Here is a 19203-nt window from a genome sequence, read left to right as displayed (position 1 = left end):
AAGGACGCCGGTGTGGCAGGCGTTCCACCAGTAGGCACAGACTGATCACTGCCCTTCCATGTCCATCTCTCTGATGGAGCTTAATTTTCTTAGCTAGCTGATTATAATGAAACAAAATCACAAATTTAAAGCTGGTGTTGTGGGTTGAATTGTGCCCCCTGCCTAATTCATATGTTGATGTCCTAACTCCCAGCATCTCAGAATGTGACCTTATTTGGAAATAGGGTCTTTGTAGAGGTAATTAGTTCAGATGAAGTCATAGTTGGGGAGTATGGGCCTCTAATCCAATATGATTGTGTCCTTATAAAATAGAGAAATCTGGACATGGGGACAGACATGCACACAGAGAAGACTGGTCGTGTGCTGCCTCACACTGGAGAACTACCAGAGCCAGGAGAGAAGCCTGGAGCACACCCTTCCCCCAACCCCCAGAGGGTGCACGGCCCTGCTGGCTCCTTGACCCTGGACTTCCAGCCTCCAGAACTGCAGGGCAATAAATTTCTGTTGTTTAAGCCACTTGGTTGGTGGTACTTTTGTTACAACAGCTCTAGGACACTAATACTAGCAGCTGGGATGACGAGGTAGAGAAGAAGAGGAAGGAGTTACAGGCAAATGAGGGACCAGGAAAAAGCTCCATCCACATTACCTATTAGCCACATCCCTTAGAATTCAAAAACCTCAACTGAGAGAAGACTCAGGGATTGAGAAATGACACACCGCTTTGTATGAAAAAGGTCACTGCTCTACTAAAATTCGATTTTAAATGTTGAGCTGAGCAAGTCACACATTATTTAAAGAAGAAATCTTAGAAGTCAGAATTTACCCTGGTTACACGAAAAAGGATACATTTCCAAGAGCAGAGTATAATCTAAAGAGATTTTTCAAGAGGGTTTTAAAAATCACAACCTTAACAGACTTGTTATTGTCAAGTGCGTTTTCCCATGAGAAGTCTGCTTTCCTCCAGTCTTTACAAACCAAACATTACCGTATTGGGTTAGTGATTAAGGACCTCGAAACAAAATTAAGCAGGCAATTCTGATTTCATTGTCTCTCTTGATTATTTGCTTGTCATATTTCGAATAGCCTCAAATGGCAAGATTTAAATAAAAGATAGGCTATTTCATAATACTTTATCCTCTCTTTCTAAAGTAACTGAAACTCCCTCAATTTAGCATGGACTTGAATGTACCTTTACCTTTAGCCAGGCCTGTCCTGGGCCTGTAGGAGGAGTCCAGGAGCAGAATTCCGCAGTCCTACGCTGGGAAAATGCCAAACCTAGCTGGCTGCAGTCATGCTGGCCCATGTTCAGTTACCAGAACACACTGAGGTGTCTGTTTCTCACCTGACAGCCTTTGCACATGCTGATCCCTGTGCCCCGAATGTTCTTTTTCCACCCAGATCCTCTCCACACCCACAGCACAACACGACACAACCCTCCACACACTCAGCTCCTCAGAAACCTCTTCTGTCATCACCCTTTCATTTCTCCTTATCACATAACCTTGTACGTTCCCTTCACCACCCTGTCACGGCTATAATTATTAACTGTTTACTTATTTACCATCTATCCCTCCCTAAGAAACAGTAAGCTTCGTGAAGCCAGAGATCAGACGAGTTTTGTAAATTACACCCAGGCCCGGGCCCACGACGGGCACACAAATATTTGTCAAGATCGATCAATTAATTAATTAAACAAATGAAGGCATGATATGATTGACAGCGGCACATGCCAAAACACAGTGGGAGCTCTCAGTGCTCACAAGCTCTGAGTTCAGTCCTGAAGCGTGCAGTCTACCCCTGGCATCCTGATCGGGAGACAGATGCTGGGGGACATCACTTGCTGCTCATTTCTCTGGGAAAGTTTCAAACTCAAAAAATCAACCCTCTGATCGTGATCTGGCTTCACGAATAGGCCCTTCCTGTCATAAAAGGATGTCCAGTTACACGCGCATCGACTGTTGGGGTCCCCAGGACAATACTTTCTCGTGGTAAATTAATAAAGCAGCGTTGTTACGATCTGGTGTCCCATCTAAGTTGACTTCGGGGAGAAGTGTAATGAAAACACCAGCACAATGTTTGATAACTGGCTATTTCTTTATACACTTAAAAACAGGCATTCTGACATTAAAACGAGAAAAAGCCTGTGCATTTTATATTTACAAAAAAACTAAAAACCTTAGGATTTATGGATCATAAGTATTAGATGACATAGGGTATTTTGGCAATACATACAGAAAATCTTTAAAACGTATGTACTACTTAATCCAGAAATTCTAGTAATAGGAATTTATCCTAAGAAAATAATCAAAAATGAATATAAAAATTTAGCCACAAGAATCTTCACTGGAATATTATTTATAACAAAAACCAGAAACTTAAAAATACAAATGGGTTGACTGGAAAATCTGTAGTAATCCCTATTAAGACATACTCTGCAGCTTTTCAAAATGTCTTGTATAATAATCAATGACATCATCATATTCTAATAGCAAAAAAGTATATTATGAATCAATACCCCAAAACGTTTTAACTATAGTTTTTGCTGGGTGGTGGAGTCATGTGTGATTATCTTCCTATGTTTTTCTGTGTTTTACAGTTTTTCTATAAGAATTATGAATCACTTACATAAATATATTTTTTAAAAATAAATTTTAAACTAGTCACAAAAGGACAAACACTACATGATTTCACTTATATGAGGTACCTAGAGTACACAAATTCATAGAGACAGAAAACAGACTGGAGGTTGCCAGGGGCTGGGGCTGGAGCAGGGGATGGGGAGTTCGGGCCCGATGGGTACAGAGTTTCAGTTCTGCAAGATGGAAGAGTTCTGGAGATGGATGGTGGAGATGATAGCACCACAGTGTGAATGTACTTAATGCCACCAAACTAAACACTTAAAAATGGCTAATTTTATGTTATGCATAATTTACCACAATTTTTAAAAAACTAAAAAAAAAATTCAAACCAATAAATCATAAATACAGCTGGATCTAGAGGTGACTCAGTTATTAGGATCTTCAAAAGGCAGAAGTAAATCAGCCTAAATTTGGCTTGGACCACATGGCACCTGAGCCACATCGTCCATGGTGCCCGCCACTGCGGAGCGTGCCGCTGGATAAACGCATCTGCCTGTCTCCTGACTACTGGTGCTGGCCTTGCATTTCCTGGGTCACCTCCAGTCTCTTCCTTCATGGCGTAGAGTTTTCTTCCCCATGTCCCTCAGTTTGACTCTTGGATGGAGAAATTGAATTGGCTGCCCCAGAAGCATGGCTTCCCCGGAGCCTGGCCATAGTGACTACAGGGGACAGGTGAGCCCAGAAAAGATCTGTGGCTATGTCCTCCATGGGCCACAGGTTCAGGGACTTGCTCCCAAAGCCTTTCAGCTAGTAGTTGGTGGAGCCAGACAAAGAAAGGAATCTCACCTTAAACTCAAGACAATTGACCTCTCTACCAAAGAATGAAGAGGAAAGAACTAGATCCAGCAAATGAAATCCTTCCTTTGTTCATCAAGAAGGCACCCAGTGCTTTGCCACTGAGACAGGAGGGATGCCTGGGTCCTGGGGGTGGGGCCAGAGAACCCCAAGGCTGCAGACCCATGGCCCAAGGGCTGGACTGGGCCTGCAGGTGTGCTGGTTTGGCCCACACAGTGTCGGTCTGCACAATATTTGCAAAATTTCTGTTAGTTGCTAACATTGAAAAATCGGGGTATTTCTACTGAAAGAGATTTTTTTCAATTCTCTTAGGGAAAAAAATGAAAGCTCTCAGCCACACTGAATTTACACTCCTATGTGACAACAACAGGCTGGAGGTGAGCAGAGGCTACCCTTTAGATGGGCCCTCTCCCCGGTCCAGTCCCGCTATTTACCCGCCTGGCCCTGCTGCTCCCTGAGTCATCGCCCCTCAACTGGACTGGGAAATGCTCGGGAGGACCGTGCGGTACCCGGCATGGTGCTAGCTAGGCCCCCCTGTAAGGTCTTGGAAATACTCAGGGACTGCAGGCCGGCCCATGGCGTCAGAGTGCAGGTCTGGAGTTGAGGGTCAGGAGTAAACCCCAGGCACAGACAGGTGTCCGGCGTCTGTCCCCCGGCCACGTTTGCATGCACCATCAAAATGCAACATCCTGCCCATTCTCCTCATTGAAAATTTTAAAAAGGAAGCTATGCTCTTGAGAATGGATCAATGGTCGTGACGCCTTGTGTCCTGTCTCCCACAGAAGACAACACTAGATGCTTTGGGGACAGAAGTCGGAGCCACGCTAAGCACCCTGTGGTGCACAGTTTTCTTCACTAGACAACACGGGAAAGCTCCCAGCCATTAACGCTGCGTCACTGCTGTCTCAGCGGTGGAGGGTGCTGGACACTGAGCTTAAATATCTGAAAAGAGCATATATTTACAGGGGAAAAGGAAGTTTTCCAAGTCCATCAGGGTTAGCAGGGCCAGGGGGAGGTCAAGACCAGTGATTTCTTACCTGCTGTAGGCAAACTAACGTTATACTGAGGTAAAATAAATAGGAAGGCAGTCTTGGCTGTGACCTGTAAAACAAAGGGAAAAAGTTCCAGTTTAACTTTCGGCCACATCGAAAGAAACAAGTAGAGCCTGCTACCAGCCTCCAGACCCTTTACTTCTCAGACCCGCAGACCTCTGGGATGAAGGCTTCTACATAACGCAGAGTTAACGCTGGGTTTTGTTCCACTTTTTTTTAATGATATACCTCCCAATACCTGCATTAAAAACAAACAAAAAAATGACCCTGGGCCCCAGGTGATATCTAGACTGGTTACTCACTGCAGATGGGATGAAACCAGTTGTGCTTGGCGGGATGAGAGCTCACAAGGGAGGGGTATAAATCTGGCTGTTTTCACTCATTCATTCACTCATTCATTCAGGTATTAATTTAGTTCTGTGTACCCAGCATTGTGGAAGATGGAGACTAACAGATGAGGTCATAGCCTTCAAGGAGCTTAGGATCTAACTGAGGTTTCCCCAGCTCTTTGGTTGCCTCCTGCATGTTGGACAGCACCCCCGAAAGTCCACACCTGAGCTTCAGAAACAGAGACCTTCAGCTGCTAATTTCACATCTACCCTACTGTGGGGCACAGAGCAAGATATGACACCCCACGCTGCTGATTTGTTTGTTTCGAAAGCTGTCTTTAAAATCTTAGTTGTGTTGTGGAAAAAACTGTGGTTGCCACCTGGTTATTAATAGCCAAATCAGTACTGTGACACTGCAGCCAGCAGAGAAGAAATCACAAAACAAGGAGATGTGGCCGGATGTGGTGGCTCATCTGTAATCCTAGCACCTTGGGAGGCTGAGGCAGTAGGATTGTCTGAGGCCAGGAGTTCGAAACCAGCCTGAGCAAGAGCAAGACCTGATCTCTACAAAAAATACAAAAATTAGCTGGGTGTGGTGTCACACGCGTGTAGTCCCAGGTACTCAGGAGGCTGAGGCAGGAGGCTCGCTGGAGCCCAGGAGTTGGAGGTTGCAGTGAGCTATGATGACACCACTGTACTCTAGCCCGGGTGACAGAGTGACACCTTATCTCAAAAAACAAACGAACAAACAAAAAAACACATAAAAAACCACAGAGATGTGAAGCTTGGAATCCTGAATCGACTACCTGGGTTCAAATGCTGGCTCTGCCATTTTCTAGCCATGTAACCATGAACAAGTAATCTTACACTCTAAGTCTCAGTCTCCTTGTCCATAAACTCAGGGGCATTTGTAATATCTTAGCTGGTTTGGGTATTACAGAATCGGGTGGCACTGGCCCAGCTGTCAGCATTGCTGAAAGCTCCCCAGATATTCCCAGTGTGCACTTGGGCCTGAGAACCACCAGCCACACTGTTCGGAGATGCACATGAGGCCAGATGAAGAGGAGGCCCAGAGCCAGGCTTTTCCCAAGAGGCCTCAGGTGACACCTCATCAATACAAGGTGCTGGTTCTCCCCCAAACACAGAGGTCGAAGGGTGCACATGCAGGGGGACAAAGACACTGGGCAGTGGCAAAGGCAGCATGGAAACGAGGGAATAATGCACCACAGACTCCCTATGTCACTTGGATATGCCAGCAAGAGGCTCCTGTCCTCGGCCTACCCTCTAGCAACAACCCTCCTCTTTAAGAGCAAAGCTCTCCCCAGCAACAAGACCTAGCGCTCTGCAGCGGGCGTCATTTCCTCTTTGCACGTGTGCGGGATGCACGGCAAGCCTTCTCGTGAATTCGTGCTGCTGCCTTAGACATGTTCTGTCAAGCTCGCAGGGAAGACCCCCAAATGAGATTAGGTATGAGAATCTTTTGAGAACACCGAGCCCTATTCAAATATACAGGTCTGTCCTAATCCCCGCCCTGCAACCTTATTACTTTGGTCCTCAAGACCTGGTTCAGCATTCCCCACCTACCTTCCAGTGCAACAGCCTGTATTTTCTTCAGAACAGATGTGCTTGGTGTCAGCCAAAACACTCTACTTGCTACTTCCTTTGGGGTCTTTTAGGCCCTCTCACGTTGTGTGGTGCTGCTCCTATACCCTCCCCCCGCCAGTTCTACTGATCAGAATCTCACTCATCCTCCACAACCCACCTCCACGGCAACCTCCGAGAAGCCTTCCCTAACCGCTCACGGGTACGACCTCTTCTCGGGGAGCGCTCTGCCCATGCCCTGCTGTGCTGTCATTTCCATGTTCTTGCATATGGCTCTCACCAGGCTCCCACCTCCGCAAAGGCAGGGACTGTGCTGTCTCATGTACCCTTGTATGCCCTCTCAAGTCACTCACCCAGATGCACACAGTAGGTGCTCGGTGACTGCTCCTGAATGACATGAAAGGTCACAAGGTGAGTCAGCTTCTCTCAAGTGTATTTGCTCCCACTCTCTACTGGGAGCTGCCCTCGGTGCTGTCGCTAGAGCTATCCTGTCACTGACAGCCTTCTCTGTGAGACCCGTCCCCCTGCCAGACCACCTGAATCCTGGTCCGCCACAGGCCCCTCCTGACCACTGTGGCCACGTGGTTCTCCCTCTCTGAGCTCTGCTCACAGGGTCATTCCTGGCCCCACCACCTGACTCTCTCTACTGTCTGCCTCGACTCCTTTGATGGCAAGCCTTGCCTTCTCAGACTGAGATATCTGTGAGGGCCCATCAGAGGAAACCAGAGAAAGGAAGGGGAGAGGAGAAAGGCAGGCAAGAAGGAAAATATTTTCCAACACTCTACACCACCCCGGCACATATCTCCCACTTGCTTTCATCGGGAATGTGCTTGTCTTTTAAGATTGTGGGGTGGGGTGGGCCTCTGCGGGCTGTCTGGCATCCGCTCTCCCCTTCCTAACAGCACCACGGCCTCTCCCCAACGTGTGTGGGGGTCACATCCGGTGCCCCACTTCCTCCTGAGAGGAACAAGGGGATAAGCCTTCTCCTCAAGACAGAAGCCCAGCCAACTGGACCCCTCTCCTGGGCCCTTCTGGGTGGGAACGAGGCGGTGCTGGTCAGTGCCGTATGCCTGCCCAGAGTCTGCTGCCGTGGGTCCCGTTCCCGGCCCTGGAGCATCCACGGGTCTTCAGCTTCCCATTGACTGCATGAGCCCCCAGGGAGCCTCCATTTCTAAGACACATTATTGTTCAGTGTCAGGAGCACTGGAGTCAACCCGGCTGCACTTGAGGATCCCCGGGCCACACCCCAGCCAATGAAACCAGACCCTGTGGGGCATCGCATTTTGTCACGCTCCCCACGGCACTCCAGTGTGCGGCCAAGTCTAGAACCATTATACTTTTTTTTTTTAGAGGAAGATAAGACATTCGGTCTGTGGGCTCTACACACATATTTTCTTGCCCTAGTCCTGCATATGCAGTCGATTCTCGTCACTCACGGCAGTGGCATCCTGTAAAGTCACTGCAAACACACACATTGCTCCTAGGAGATACACAGGGTTAGGTTCCTGAAAGCCTCTGGTCACATTTTCGTCAACAGGCCAATACGTAACCTTGCTTTATGTGCTTTTCTGCTTAAAGACACTTTATTTAATAGATACTGTTGATTCATTAACACTGAAACTCATGCCTGAGCTAAGCTTATCTAACACACGTTTTCTCCACGAGGCACATCGCAGCCCTCCCTCACTCAGGAATATTCGACAACGCTTCTGCACTACAGTTGGGGGCCATTTTAAACAACGAAATCAACAACAAAAAGCATAAAAATGCAAAAAATAAGGCACTAAATAGACTGGGAGAGGACACTTGTTTATAGGATGAGAGCTGGAAAGAGAAGGCAGAGTGTCGCCTTGTTGACCTCAGCTGGGAACACGCATGTTGGGTGACTCAAAAGTTTTTGCTGCTCTGCACGTGTGTGTGAGTGACCCTGAAAGCTGAGTATTGATTTGGGGGGTGCAAATAAATATTAAGAAGTAAGGGAATTCACAAAAAACGAAATCTACAAATAATGAGAATAGAACATATTAGGGCAATCTGAATGTCAGCACCACGAGCATCAAGATTTTTTCTTTTTTAACAGCTTCATTAAGGTAAAATTTATATGCCACAAAATTCACCCATTTTAAGCATACAGCTCTAAAGGGTGTATCTTTATGTCTAAACTGTCTCTTCCTGCATGAGAATGTGAGCAGTAGGGAAGTGGGGATCTTACCTACCTTGATTGCCTTTGATCGACAGCCTCAAATAGCGCCCAGTAAACACTCGTTAAATGACCGCAGTGACCAAGCAGGAGAGCCAGTGCTGTGCTCAGCTATCTGATCCTGGGCCCACATTTATTCTTCTGAACATGTCCTCCCTTCTCCCTGGCTCTGTCTCAGAGCTGGGCATATAGTAGGTATTTCATAAACACCTATTTCATGAACTCATACTGTAAGCAGCTGTAATATTTAGTGAGCACGGATGAACGCTTAACACGTTTTCAAACATGACTCTGACAGAAGAGGATCTAGGACCTTAATTAAGGTAGTGGCAGCAGAAACCATTCTAAAATGTGCACCTTTCTTTGTAAACGGCCACGCGGCTCCCACCTTACCATATTTCAGCAAGATGGTGTCAGTGTCCCTGGTTTATAGATGAAAAAGCTGAATCTGGGGCACAGAGAGGTAAAGTTGCCTTCCGAGACCTCACAACTACGCAAGCAGAAAAAGCAACATTCAGCTCAATTTTTTTAAAAACTTGCTGCAAAAACAAACTTGAAGACACACAATACTGCACATAAAATGGAACAGTAACATAAAATGGAAACAGGAGAGGACATATATTGAAGGCAAAGGGAAGGAGTAAGGAATGAGGCTGATCCACAAAAATGCATTCCAGGAAGTTCCACTGATTGGCTAAAGGTGGTCAGAAATCTGGCTGTAAGCTTTTCCGCAGTCATCTGAAAAAGGAAGGAGCAATCAGCTCCTGGATTCACTATATCCATTAATTAAAAAAGCAAAAAGCACTAGTCTAACAGAGCAATCCTACTTTTTCAGCATAAAAAATGCCCTCTTTGCCTTACAAGATCCTTTGGCACCCCAAATCTTCACCCTATGACCTTCTCCCTACCTCAGACCAGGGATGAAACCACTAACAAGCCCCTCTCTGCAAGCACTGGTTGAGTTCCTGCAGCACAGAGGGCTGAGAAACAGGAGCCTATTAAAAATGTCATTCCAATTATTTCTCATTCCTCTAAGGTTGTTTATAGGAAACATTATTGAGTTTAATAGCATTTTAAATGCCAAGCTCAGTGGGTAAAAGGTTAAAAGTGACAATGTGCTAATACACTAATGCAAAAGGAGAACACTAAATTATGTAGGAAGGGCCACAACACACGTGCACATGCACACGCACACACGCATGCATACACACACGCACGCACACACACACACACACAGTGCTTCATTAAATTTTTAACTAAAACGGGGCATCAAAGACAAAGGCAGGGACCTTGAGCATGCTTGCATAGCCCTAACAAACCAAAACTGTTTCACATGCCATGTTCTATTAGGGGCACATAAACCTGAGCTCTTGGTTACAACTAGACCAAGGATGCAGGTGGAAATATCTGCTTTCAGCTCCTGTGAAATAGCTGCTTCTAGCTAAGCGCCCTGGACATAGATTCCAGTCCCAGGTGTGCAGTGGACCAGCTGGGTGACCTTGGGCAAGGCATTTCACCTCTCTGGACCCCAGTTTCTTCATCGATTAACAACAATAACAATAGTGACAGTTAATGTTCTTGTGTGCTTACTCAGTGGCACTCCAGGTTCCAAGGGCTTTGCATACACTTATCTCAGGTAGTTCTCACAATGACCCTACAAGGAAGGTACTAATCATGTCCCCATTTTACAGATAAGCATGGAAAGAATAAGGCCAAAGGAGGTGGTCAGAATGAATATTGTTAAAGGTCCTCCCCACCCTCAGCCCCATAAAGCTATCATTTTCCGATTTCACTTAGTTTCAGTGCCCAAAACACTTAACACTAACAGACTTGCTGGAAGGTCTTTCTGAAAGTTTAAAATATACTGTTCCTTCTCCACCTTGTGCAGATGAGGCCCAGGCCTCATCCATGTCTGACAGAGCACGAAAGTGAGGCCTCTTGGGTTAACCTGCCACCTGCCAGCCGCGGGCACTGCGAACACCTGGGCTTCTGAATGCCGATCCGTTCTCCTTTCACTGCAAGCTGCTAGCTGGGCAGCAAAGATAAAAGAGGAGAACTGCAATGAAAGCAGTCGCATCGCTTCTCTTTTAAGTATTAAATCCTTTGGTTCTGTTTACTGTTTTCTTCTTGGCAGACACATCCCTGCACTGTCACTTGGAAGGAGCCATGTGGGCAGACCAGCCACCAAGGACGGCATCGGGTACAGGGCCTTACTTGAGGGCATATTTTCACAGAAGCCGCTCTGCTCCGGACCACTTCTGTCCCGTGACACCACCCTTCCCACCTAAGGCGTATGTCCCAAAACGCACAGGGAGAACACTCGTTTTTTCTTCCTTAGAAACACAGGACGAAGTCAAGTGAAATGTCCCACTGAGGCTGGGAAATGAGGACTTCAGACCTCCCCTTGTACCCCAGCTTGGCCAGTTCTCAGGAAGCCAAACTGTCTCCACTCGGGCTTTTCCAAAATTGATTTTGCATCTCTCTGCTGAGGCCGTGGATAGGAAAATTTCAGACAAGAAAACCTTGGAAAGTTACGCCCAATAGGTGGGAAACAGTTTTTTTGTTTTTGTGTTTTTTTTAAAATAAAAGAGTCTTTCCACCTTTTTTTCCTGGAGTGTTTGTGCCCCAAGGTTCTTAGTACACAAGAGTCCCAGGAGTCCACTGATCGCCTGTATGCGCCACGTATGTGGCCGGGACACAATGGACGTGGGTTTGCAGCCCCTCTGCCACTCAATAAAAGGCAGATACAGCAGAAACAAAGACACTTTTCACTTTTGCTTTCTGGAAATCTCCATTTCGGAGGACCGGAGGCTGGCTGGGAGGGCTAAGCGCCTGAAACACAGCAGGCAGAGTTCTGACAGGACCTTTCTGTGTGGCTTTTAGCAAACGCCTAGAGATTCTGGTTTTCTCACCTGAAAAACGGCCTTGATGCAAGAATCAGGCAAAGCTAAACACACACAACAGATTCTCTACCAGCCTGTGGTCACAAAGCTGAACAGACGCGCTATTACACAGTCACAATCACAGTTTTGGATCAGATTAAAAAATGACACTGTATATTTATGAGAAAAACTCATAGTCAGAATAGCCACAATTAAAATTATACTCCTTGGTTTACTATATTCATCAGTTCAAAAATCTAAACTTCATATTGGGATAAAGAAGAATTTAGAAAGAGTCACATAAAGAGTTTTTAAAATCTCTGAAGATGGGCTTTTTAAAAAAGATACACACAAAGCTCAAATTTGCCATGCTATACATCCTTGGTTTGCAAAGTTAATTAAGTATTGAAAAACAGGAGGTGGCCTAGGGACAGCCCTTCCCCGCTTTATTAAGAAGACTGCATATTTATATAACCCAGGATTGCAAGATTGAACCTGACCTACTATGTGCCCTACAGATAGCTTTATATAAAAATATCTGCTTGCATGGAAAAAATGCATTGCTTCTCTGAAAGCCTTAATATATATATATATATATATATATACCCTCATTCTCCACCCCGAAAAAAAGCCTTGGATAGATATTTCTAATACTCACTACTTGATTATATAGTTCACTCTCCTTCACATACCACTCACCCCCAGCCCAAATATCTTTTCCCCTTATTTGGATAGCACAGCATATCCATAAATCATTCTTCATGGAAGCTAAAAACTAAATAAATATTTAAAATTGCTCAGGCAAAATAATTTTTAAGAATATCTTAAAACTTATTTCTCCTGTGTCACACGGCAGAGTTTAGATTACTGGTTACATCTGGATATTAATAAAACACACACATCGTTCAGAACAAAATATTTTTTTTACTTTTGGCCAAAAGCCATCTGCTCAGATGCAGTATCATCTTTAAAACAAATTAAAAATCAAAACGCAGAAAAGAAAAGGTTATGGAGTGTATAAGTTTAAGTTGCAAGTGATTTTTGGAGAGTTAAGATTAAGTAACGTTTTTAGATTTGACTGCAGAAAAGGAACCACCTCGCCAACATATCGCAGTGTCATTTTACCTACGGTTTTAAAAGAAGTTTTAGCTTCATAAGGCAGAAAGCAAGAAGAGAAGGAAGGGGTCATTTTAATCTTACAGATGGGTCTGCGACAGCCAGTCACCACTGTCACTGATCGTCGGCAAGCAGCAAGCGCGGGTGCCAGGGAGAATCATCCCCAAGGAACTTCTGGCATTTCCTGGTATTCAGGGAAATAAAGAATTATTCAAGGGCTCCGCAGACCCAGGGGAGCTGGACCAGGCAGGGCCCAGGTGTATTTGCCTTCATGTGCTTGTTTGCGCTTGGGGGAGGCATGAGTCTGCAGACAGCGCTCTACCGTGACCACTTTAAATTATTCTGTGCCATCTGAAAGATTTCCTGATCAAAACACCAGCATGTTGACACCCCCATTTTGACTGGAGAGCTAGGCATGTGGATTAAAACTTGACAGGAAAACGGGCCTTGAGTCCACAGAGAGGGAGCAGAGTGAAGCTATCAACAGAGGCCAAAAACCAGGCCAGGGAGCAGGGCTGGGAGCAGGGCTGCCACGATGCTCACAGGAAGCTCTGGGATTCCTCTGGCATTTGTGTAGGGGCATGTAAAGAGAGGCCGTAACCAAACAGCAGAGGGAGGCTGGACCTCCACCCATCGTTAAACGGAGTGAACTGGGGCTGGACGGCTAATGTGCAAGTTCTTAAAATGTGAGATGTGTGATCTCTGCTGTCCCGGTTTCCATACTGCCCCTACTGCCTTGAGGGGGGTGTCAGTGAAAGAGATTGAATGGTGGGTCCCCTGGAGTTGGCCACGGTGCTATTCCAGTAGCTTTAGAAGAAGTCAAGGCCGGGCTGGGGAGCTCTGCCATGTGCGTCCTGGTTCTGAATCACCTTCGTTCCCTACCACCCTCTGCGTTTCAACAGTTCATCCCCCTCCTCCGGGGAGTGCACTGTAGCACACTGTGGGCTGGCGTTTCAGCCCATTTTGCTTGAGTCTGCAAAGACCTGCCAAAAACCACCTACAGGAGGGAACCGACAAAAGCAGAAATTAATGATGATGGTTTGATTCAAGTGACTTAAACCAAGGCCAAGAATGCTAATGAAAAACATCCAGCACTCAAACATCCCTGTTTGTCAGCACATAACATTCACAAAGGGATATTCAGAATCATCTTCAAAGCAGAGAAGGAAAATAACAACATAAAAGGCAAGAGTTCCCAGAAAAATGTGCTACAGATGAACGAAAATACAAATCTAACACCAAAGGCATGGCCTCAGGTAAACACTACCCACACTCTGCCATGAACCAGTCCCCCCGATACCCTAAACCAAATAAAGCCTGGGCAAACGTCTATATTTAGATTAAATGCCATATTCTAAGATCTCTCTCTCCCCTCCCCCACCCTACACAGATACAGTTATAAACATTACTATGAAATCTCATTACACTAACTTGAAAGTGGTATTTTAACTAAAAAGATTTGGGGATTTTTCTCAGCCCTGCTAAACCAGTCTCCATCACAAGCTCTTAGAGTCCCAGGAGTCTAACTGTGGCCTCACACAGGGTAAGAGTAGATCAGGAAGAAAACCAAACATCAGAGGGGAGGCTAGACCCCAGACTGAACTCACGGCTGGTCCCCGGAGGCTGACAGGAGACGTCAGGCACCCTCATCCAAGGCTTAATGTGCAACACCCCACTTGCTAACCAATCCAGGCCTTGGAGCGAGGTCCAGGAGTCCAACTGTCACCCACCCAGGCCTCTTCAGCAAGTCTGTTTCAGGGGGATACAAGAAGAGACAGAAATGGCCTGGAACATCAATGACCTTAAACTTTTGCCAAGAAGCACAGATAATCTCTCTGCGAGACAATCACACAGTGAGAGCCTATGGAGGGGAGGACACAGACACACACAAAGGGGGAGGGAAAGAGGAAAGAATCTCCCCTGCAAGGCCTTGTAGTAGCAGGGGAGGAGGCAGAGCCACCGCTATGCCCTGCACTGCACACACACTGAGGCTGGAACCAAGGCCATGGCCATGCAGAAGGCAGGTTAAGGAACTACCCTCGGATGCTGTTTCTACGCTCTCCCCCTGATCAATCACCGGGAAAGAACAGACCCATCTTCCTAAAATTCCACAGGCCCTGTTCAGGGTCCTCCATGGCTCCTTATTGTCCCCTCACCTGACATTCCAGGACTCCACAGGTGGCCCCACCTCGCTTTCCAAGCCTTGTTTGCCCCCTCAACTCCCAGACACAGGGACGCTGTCTAAATCCCCCACAGGCCCTGCCCCAAATACCACCTCAGGCAGGAAAGTCGCCATGCAAATCTGCACCCCAGTCAGACAAATCAGTATGCAGAAAATAATTTGCAACGCAACAAAATCGTCATTATCTGAGGGCACATACAGGCAGTTCAGCACACCAGAGGAGGGGCCCCTGACAGACGCAAGGACCAAGGCCACCCAACAAGGTCGTGCCTGAAGGGAGGAACAGGCAAAAAGGAGGCAGGAAGGGCGCTGCAGGCAGAGGGACTGCACCACAAAGGCCGAGTGGGGGAAATATGACTCCAGGGAAACGCAGGGTTTGTGTGTGGAAGGTGATGAATGTTGGCGGGAGGCAGGTCCTATGAGGGGCCTTGTATGGCACGTATAAAAACTGAACTTCATCCCACATGCGAGAGGTAGGCCCTGAGGATCCTTAAGAGGGGATCACACAATGCATTTCCATCGCAGACAGCTCACTGTGCTCCCCGTGTGCAAAAGCGGCTGGAGAGGCAGAGGGCTGGACTAAGGGGACGGCCACAGAGGGCACCAGACCTGCAACAGTGATGGGCAATTTTCAGAAGACTCGACGGCGCAATAAATTCAGGTGAGGGAACGGTCAAGGTGGTGCTCGGGTCTTGTTCGGGAAACAGGCACGCAAACGTGCTAGGTGTGATGACAGCTATTCACAGGGTGCTGTGGATGACTTGGGGTGGGAGGGTGAGGAGGCGGCTGAGAACGCACTGTCAGCGAGTCCAGAGCAAGACCAGAGGGGTCCAGGAGCCCAGAGAGGAGCGTGCTCCACGGAGGCAGCTCCGCACTGAGAGATGCTCCAGGGAGGACCAGCCCACCCAGGACTGCCCTGTGAGCGGCACAAAGGCAGGGTCTTTATTTTGTTTTCCGATGGGTCCCAAGTGCCTGGAACAGTGCTCAGCACATAGCGGGGCTTTAGTAAGTATTTGTGGAACGAATGAATGCACGAAGTATACGTCGGATTTGGGAACCAGAAGGTCACTGATAAATAAATGCTCCTACGAAAGGCTGGAGGGGAGGAGGGGCAGAAGCTGTTGTTTGTGGGGAAGTGTGGAGACATGGTGTAGACAGCTTGTTCTGGCAGCTTCCCTCTGAAGGAAAGCAAAGAGACTGGGAGCTAAAAGGGAGTGGACAGTCGGGAAGTGCAGGAGAAACTTGACTCGTGTGGTGCGGGGAAAGACTGCAGAGAGAAATGTGGTTGGATGTGCAAAAAAGGAAGGGGAGGCTGGACGGAAATATCTCCTTGGAATTACACCAACCTATTCATAAGGGGTATTTCTTTAGGAAATGAGATCCAGAGTCGTGCAGAGGGATGTCCAAGGGGAGCCCTGGCCCTGGGCAGCTCCCCAGTGGAACCCCTCAGTTCCCCACGACCCAAGCTGCCTCTGCAGTTCTGACACTTGTCTCAATACATAGCCCCCCTCCACAAATAAATACCCCTTGAATTAATGTAATTTAGAGGAGGGGAGGAAAACGGGAAGTTGAAGAAGAATATGAAGACTTGAGGGGAGAGAGGGAAAAAATTAATATCCCTTTCCCAATCATGTTTGCAAAGTGGCTAGGAAATTCTCTGCTACCTATTTAATCAATTCTTCTGAACCAATGCTGCACTGCCACTCTCAGCAGCTGGGACTTTACTTTCATTCATTTCTCAAGAGGGAGAGGCTGGGCCACCTGGGTAGATTTACAAGGGATGACTGTTCTGTGGGCTCCCAGGGGGAGAACTGTCAGGGTGCCAGAGGGGTGGAGGGCCACTGGGAGGCCTCCGGTTTCGTATGGGTCTGTCAGCCTTTACTGCCTCTGGCTGGACTGATCAGGTTCAAAATCAGAACAGGCAGATAAGCGCCTGGCCATGGGCCAGGGTCCACACTCTAGCCGGCAGTGACTGCCACCACTGCCCTGGGGCAATTCCAGAGCTTCCTCCTGGATCTTACAATGGCCACGCCAGGTTTTCTAAACAGATGTGTCAAGGAAAGCATTAGATGTGTGTGTGTGTGTGTGTGTGTGTGTGTGCACATGCACGCGTGCTGTTAAAACACTTTCACATTCCAAGAACATGTCTTTGTTTAGCACTGTCTCTAAAAAAATGAAACTAAAAAAAAAAAATGTAATCAAATCTTCAATCACAAAATATTTATTGAGCACATGCTCTGGGCAAAGCACAATGCTACAGGAGATGCAAAAAATTACAAGACCCACCTCCTTCCCTCAAAGGCTCAGAGACCAAAATCAGGAACTAGGCTATCAGTGTAGTCGGACTTCCTTATCTTAGAGATGATAACGCTAACCACTCCTTTTTGAACATTTACTGTAAGTCAGACAAGGTTAAAGCACTTTACATAATTACCTCCAATAATCCTCAAACCCTGTGAGGAGAAACAGTGACATCTAACATGTGAGATCTTACGAAATGCCAGGCACTGCGGTAACCACCAAACAGGGATCACCTCATCTAACCTCCGATTCCATAAGCAGCTACTACATTACTACTACTAATATTTACTGAGCTCCCACCACCTGCCAGGAGCTGCTCTGAACACTTACAGAAATGATCTCATTTAATCCTCCCAGAGACCCTAACGTACAGAAAGAGTGAGGCTCGGTAGTAAGCTTAAGAAACCTACCCAAAGGCACACAGCTAATTAGACCCAGACGTGGGTCTGGAACCCAAGATCCATCTGACTGTGACGTCTGGACTCCTAACCACCGTGCAACTTGAACCGCATGCCTAAAATCTAACGATCAAATTGAAACTTGGACACATGAAGAGTAAGTTTTAAGATGAGAAAAGATGTCATAGATCAGGACAGGGTTAGGCAAAGCCCAAGTGGAGGCTCCTTTCCTTCCTCAAGAGCAGAGAACATGTCTTCATTCATCTCCATGCACAAAGGAGGGACTCAGTAACATCTGCTGTGCTCTGGGTTTGGAGGAGATGTATGGATCTCCTCCAGGAAGACTTCTGGGAGGAGGTAAGCTGAGCTAAAAAGATATTCAGAAAATGGATAAGTAGAGAGGAGGAGTGAGGGTTAGAACAGAATCATTATGGTGCTCAGAAAGTACCAACAGAGGCCTAGAGATGGAGGTTTAGTAACAGAGCCATGGTGACTCTGGGGGACTGTCCACTGTGTGGTCCAACTCCAGATCTTGGCTGTCCCCATTTGTTTCAAAAAAGCCAGTCTAAAACAGGAAGAGGAAAGGAAATCCGGCCCTCAGACCCCTTACGGCTTTTATTCATCCATTCATTTATGCCTTCGTTCCTTCTGAAAGCTACTCAAAATCAACTGTCTTTGTCTCCTGAGGTCACCAATGGGGACAGTCATCTATTTCAGCACTGTGCGCACTTCAAAGCCTTGTTTCCCAAAATGACTCAAGCCAAGATAAAGACATGATTACTTCCCCAAAGTAAAGGAGGCAACATTGTAACACAAAATTCTGAACTCTTTCTTTCCACCCACAAAACTCTAAAAACTGTCCCATATTTCAAAATTCACCCATTAAATTTTATCAGTTACCTAATGGACAAGTGAATCTGAGCTCCTCCCAGTGAAACTGTCAAGGAAGCAATTTCCTGCTGGATACAGATATTCAAAGACTAGCGGTAATTGGACACGGTGATTAGAATCCCATTTATGCTACACTAGAAACTGCTCTTAGTCCCTGAGGGCTGAGTGTGCAAAGCACTGGGCTAAGAGAAGGAAATGGGTTTAAGTGGTACTTGAGTAGTATCTGAACCAGCCACAAAAGATGGACTTGGAGGCATTTAATGTGCTGCCACTTTAAGGAGCAAGTATGATTCTGGTCTCACCAGAAATCAGGGCAGTAAGTATTTAATAGCTTAAAGTAGATATGTTACACTCTTTGGTTTATTACAATCAGAAAACGTTTGTCCAAAGATCCTGTTGTCAGAGTCCGTAGTAATTCAGGAACATCAGTTTAGCTTTGCCACCTTTTCTGATTTGATCGCCTGCCACCATATGTGAGGCAGGATTCAAATAGCAGGTAGAATAGAATATGTTAAGTTCTACTGGCCTGGCCAGGCGCTGTGGCTCATGCCTGTAATCCCAGCACTCTGGGAGGCCAAGGTAGGAGGATTGCTTGAGGCCGGGTGTTCGAGACCAGCCTGAGCAAGAGGGAGACCCCGTCTCTACAAAAAATACAAAAATTAGCTGGCCATGGTGCCACGCACCTGTAGTCCCAGCTACTGAAGAGGCTGAGGCAGGAGGATTGCTTGAGTCCAGGAGTTTGAGGTCACTGACACTACGGCACTCTAGCGTAGGCAACAGAGCAAGACTTTATCTCAAAAAAAAAAAGAAAAAAGT

At 46.7% G+C, this 19203-nt stretch overlaps 1 protein-coding gene across 1 annotated transcript in view; it reads right to left on the bottom strand.

The window, feature by feature from the left end:
- Positions 1–19203, bottom strand: part of TRAM2 (translocation associated membrane protein 2) — a 71287-nt gene that overhangs the window by 25956 nt on the left and 26128 nt on the right. The window contains exon 2 of the mRNA XM_012648609.1: positions 4472–4535. Coding sequence (XP_012504063.1) covers positions 4472–4535 — 64 coding nt within the window. The remainder of the gene's footprint in view (positions 1–4471; positions 4536–19203) is intronic.

The sequence above is a fragment of the Propithecus coquereli genome, unplaced genomic scaffold (assembly GCF_000956105.1).
Source record: "Propithecus coquereli isolate 6110/MARCELLA unplaced genomic scaffold, Pcoq_1.0 Scaffold29, whole genome shotgun sequence".
NCBI lineage: Eukaryota > Metazoa > Chordata > Mammalia > Primates > Indriidae > Propithecus > Propithecus coquereli.
Note: the sequence above shows the minus strand (reverse complement) of the source record. Positions and strands in the feature narration are given on the sequence as shown.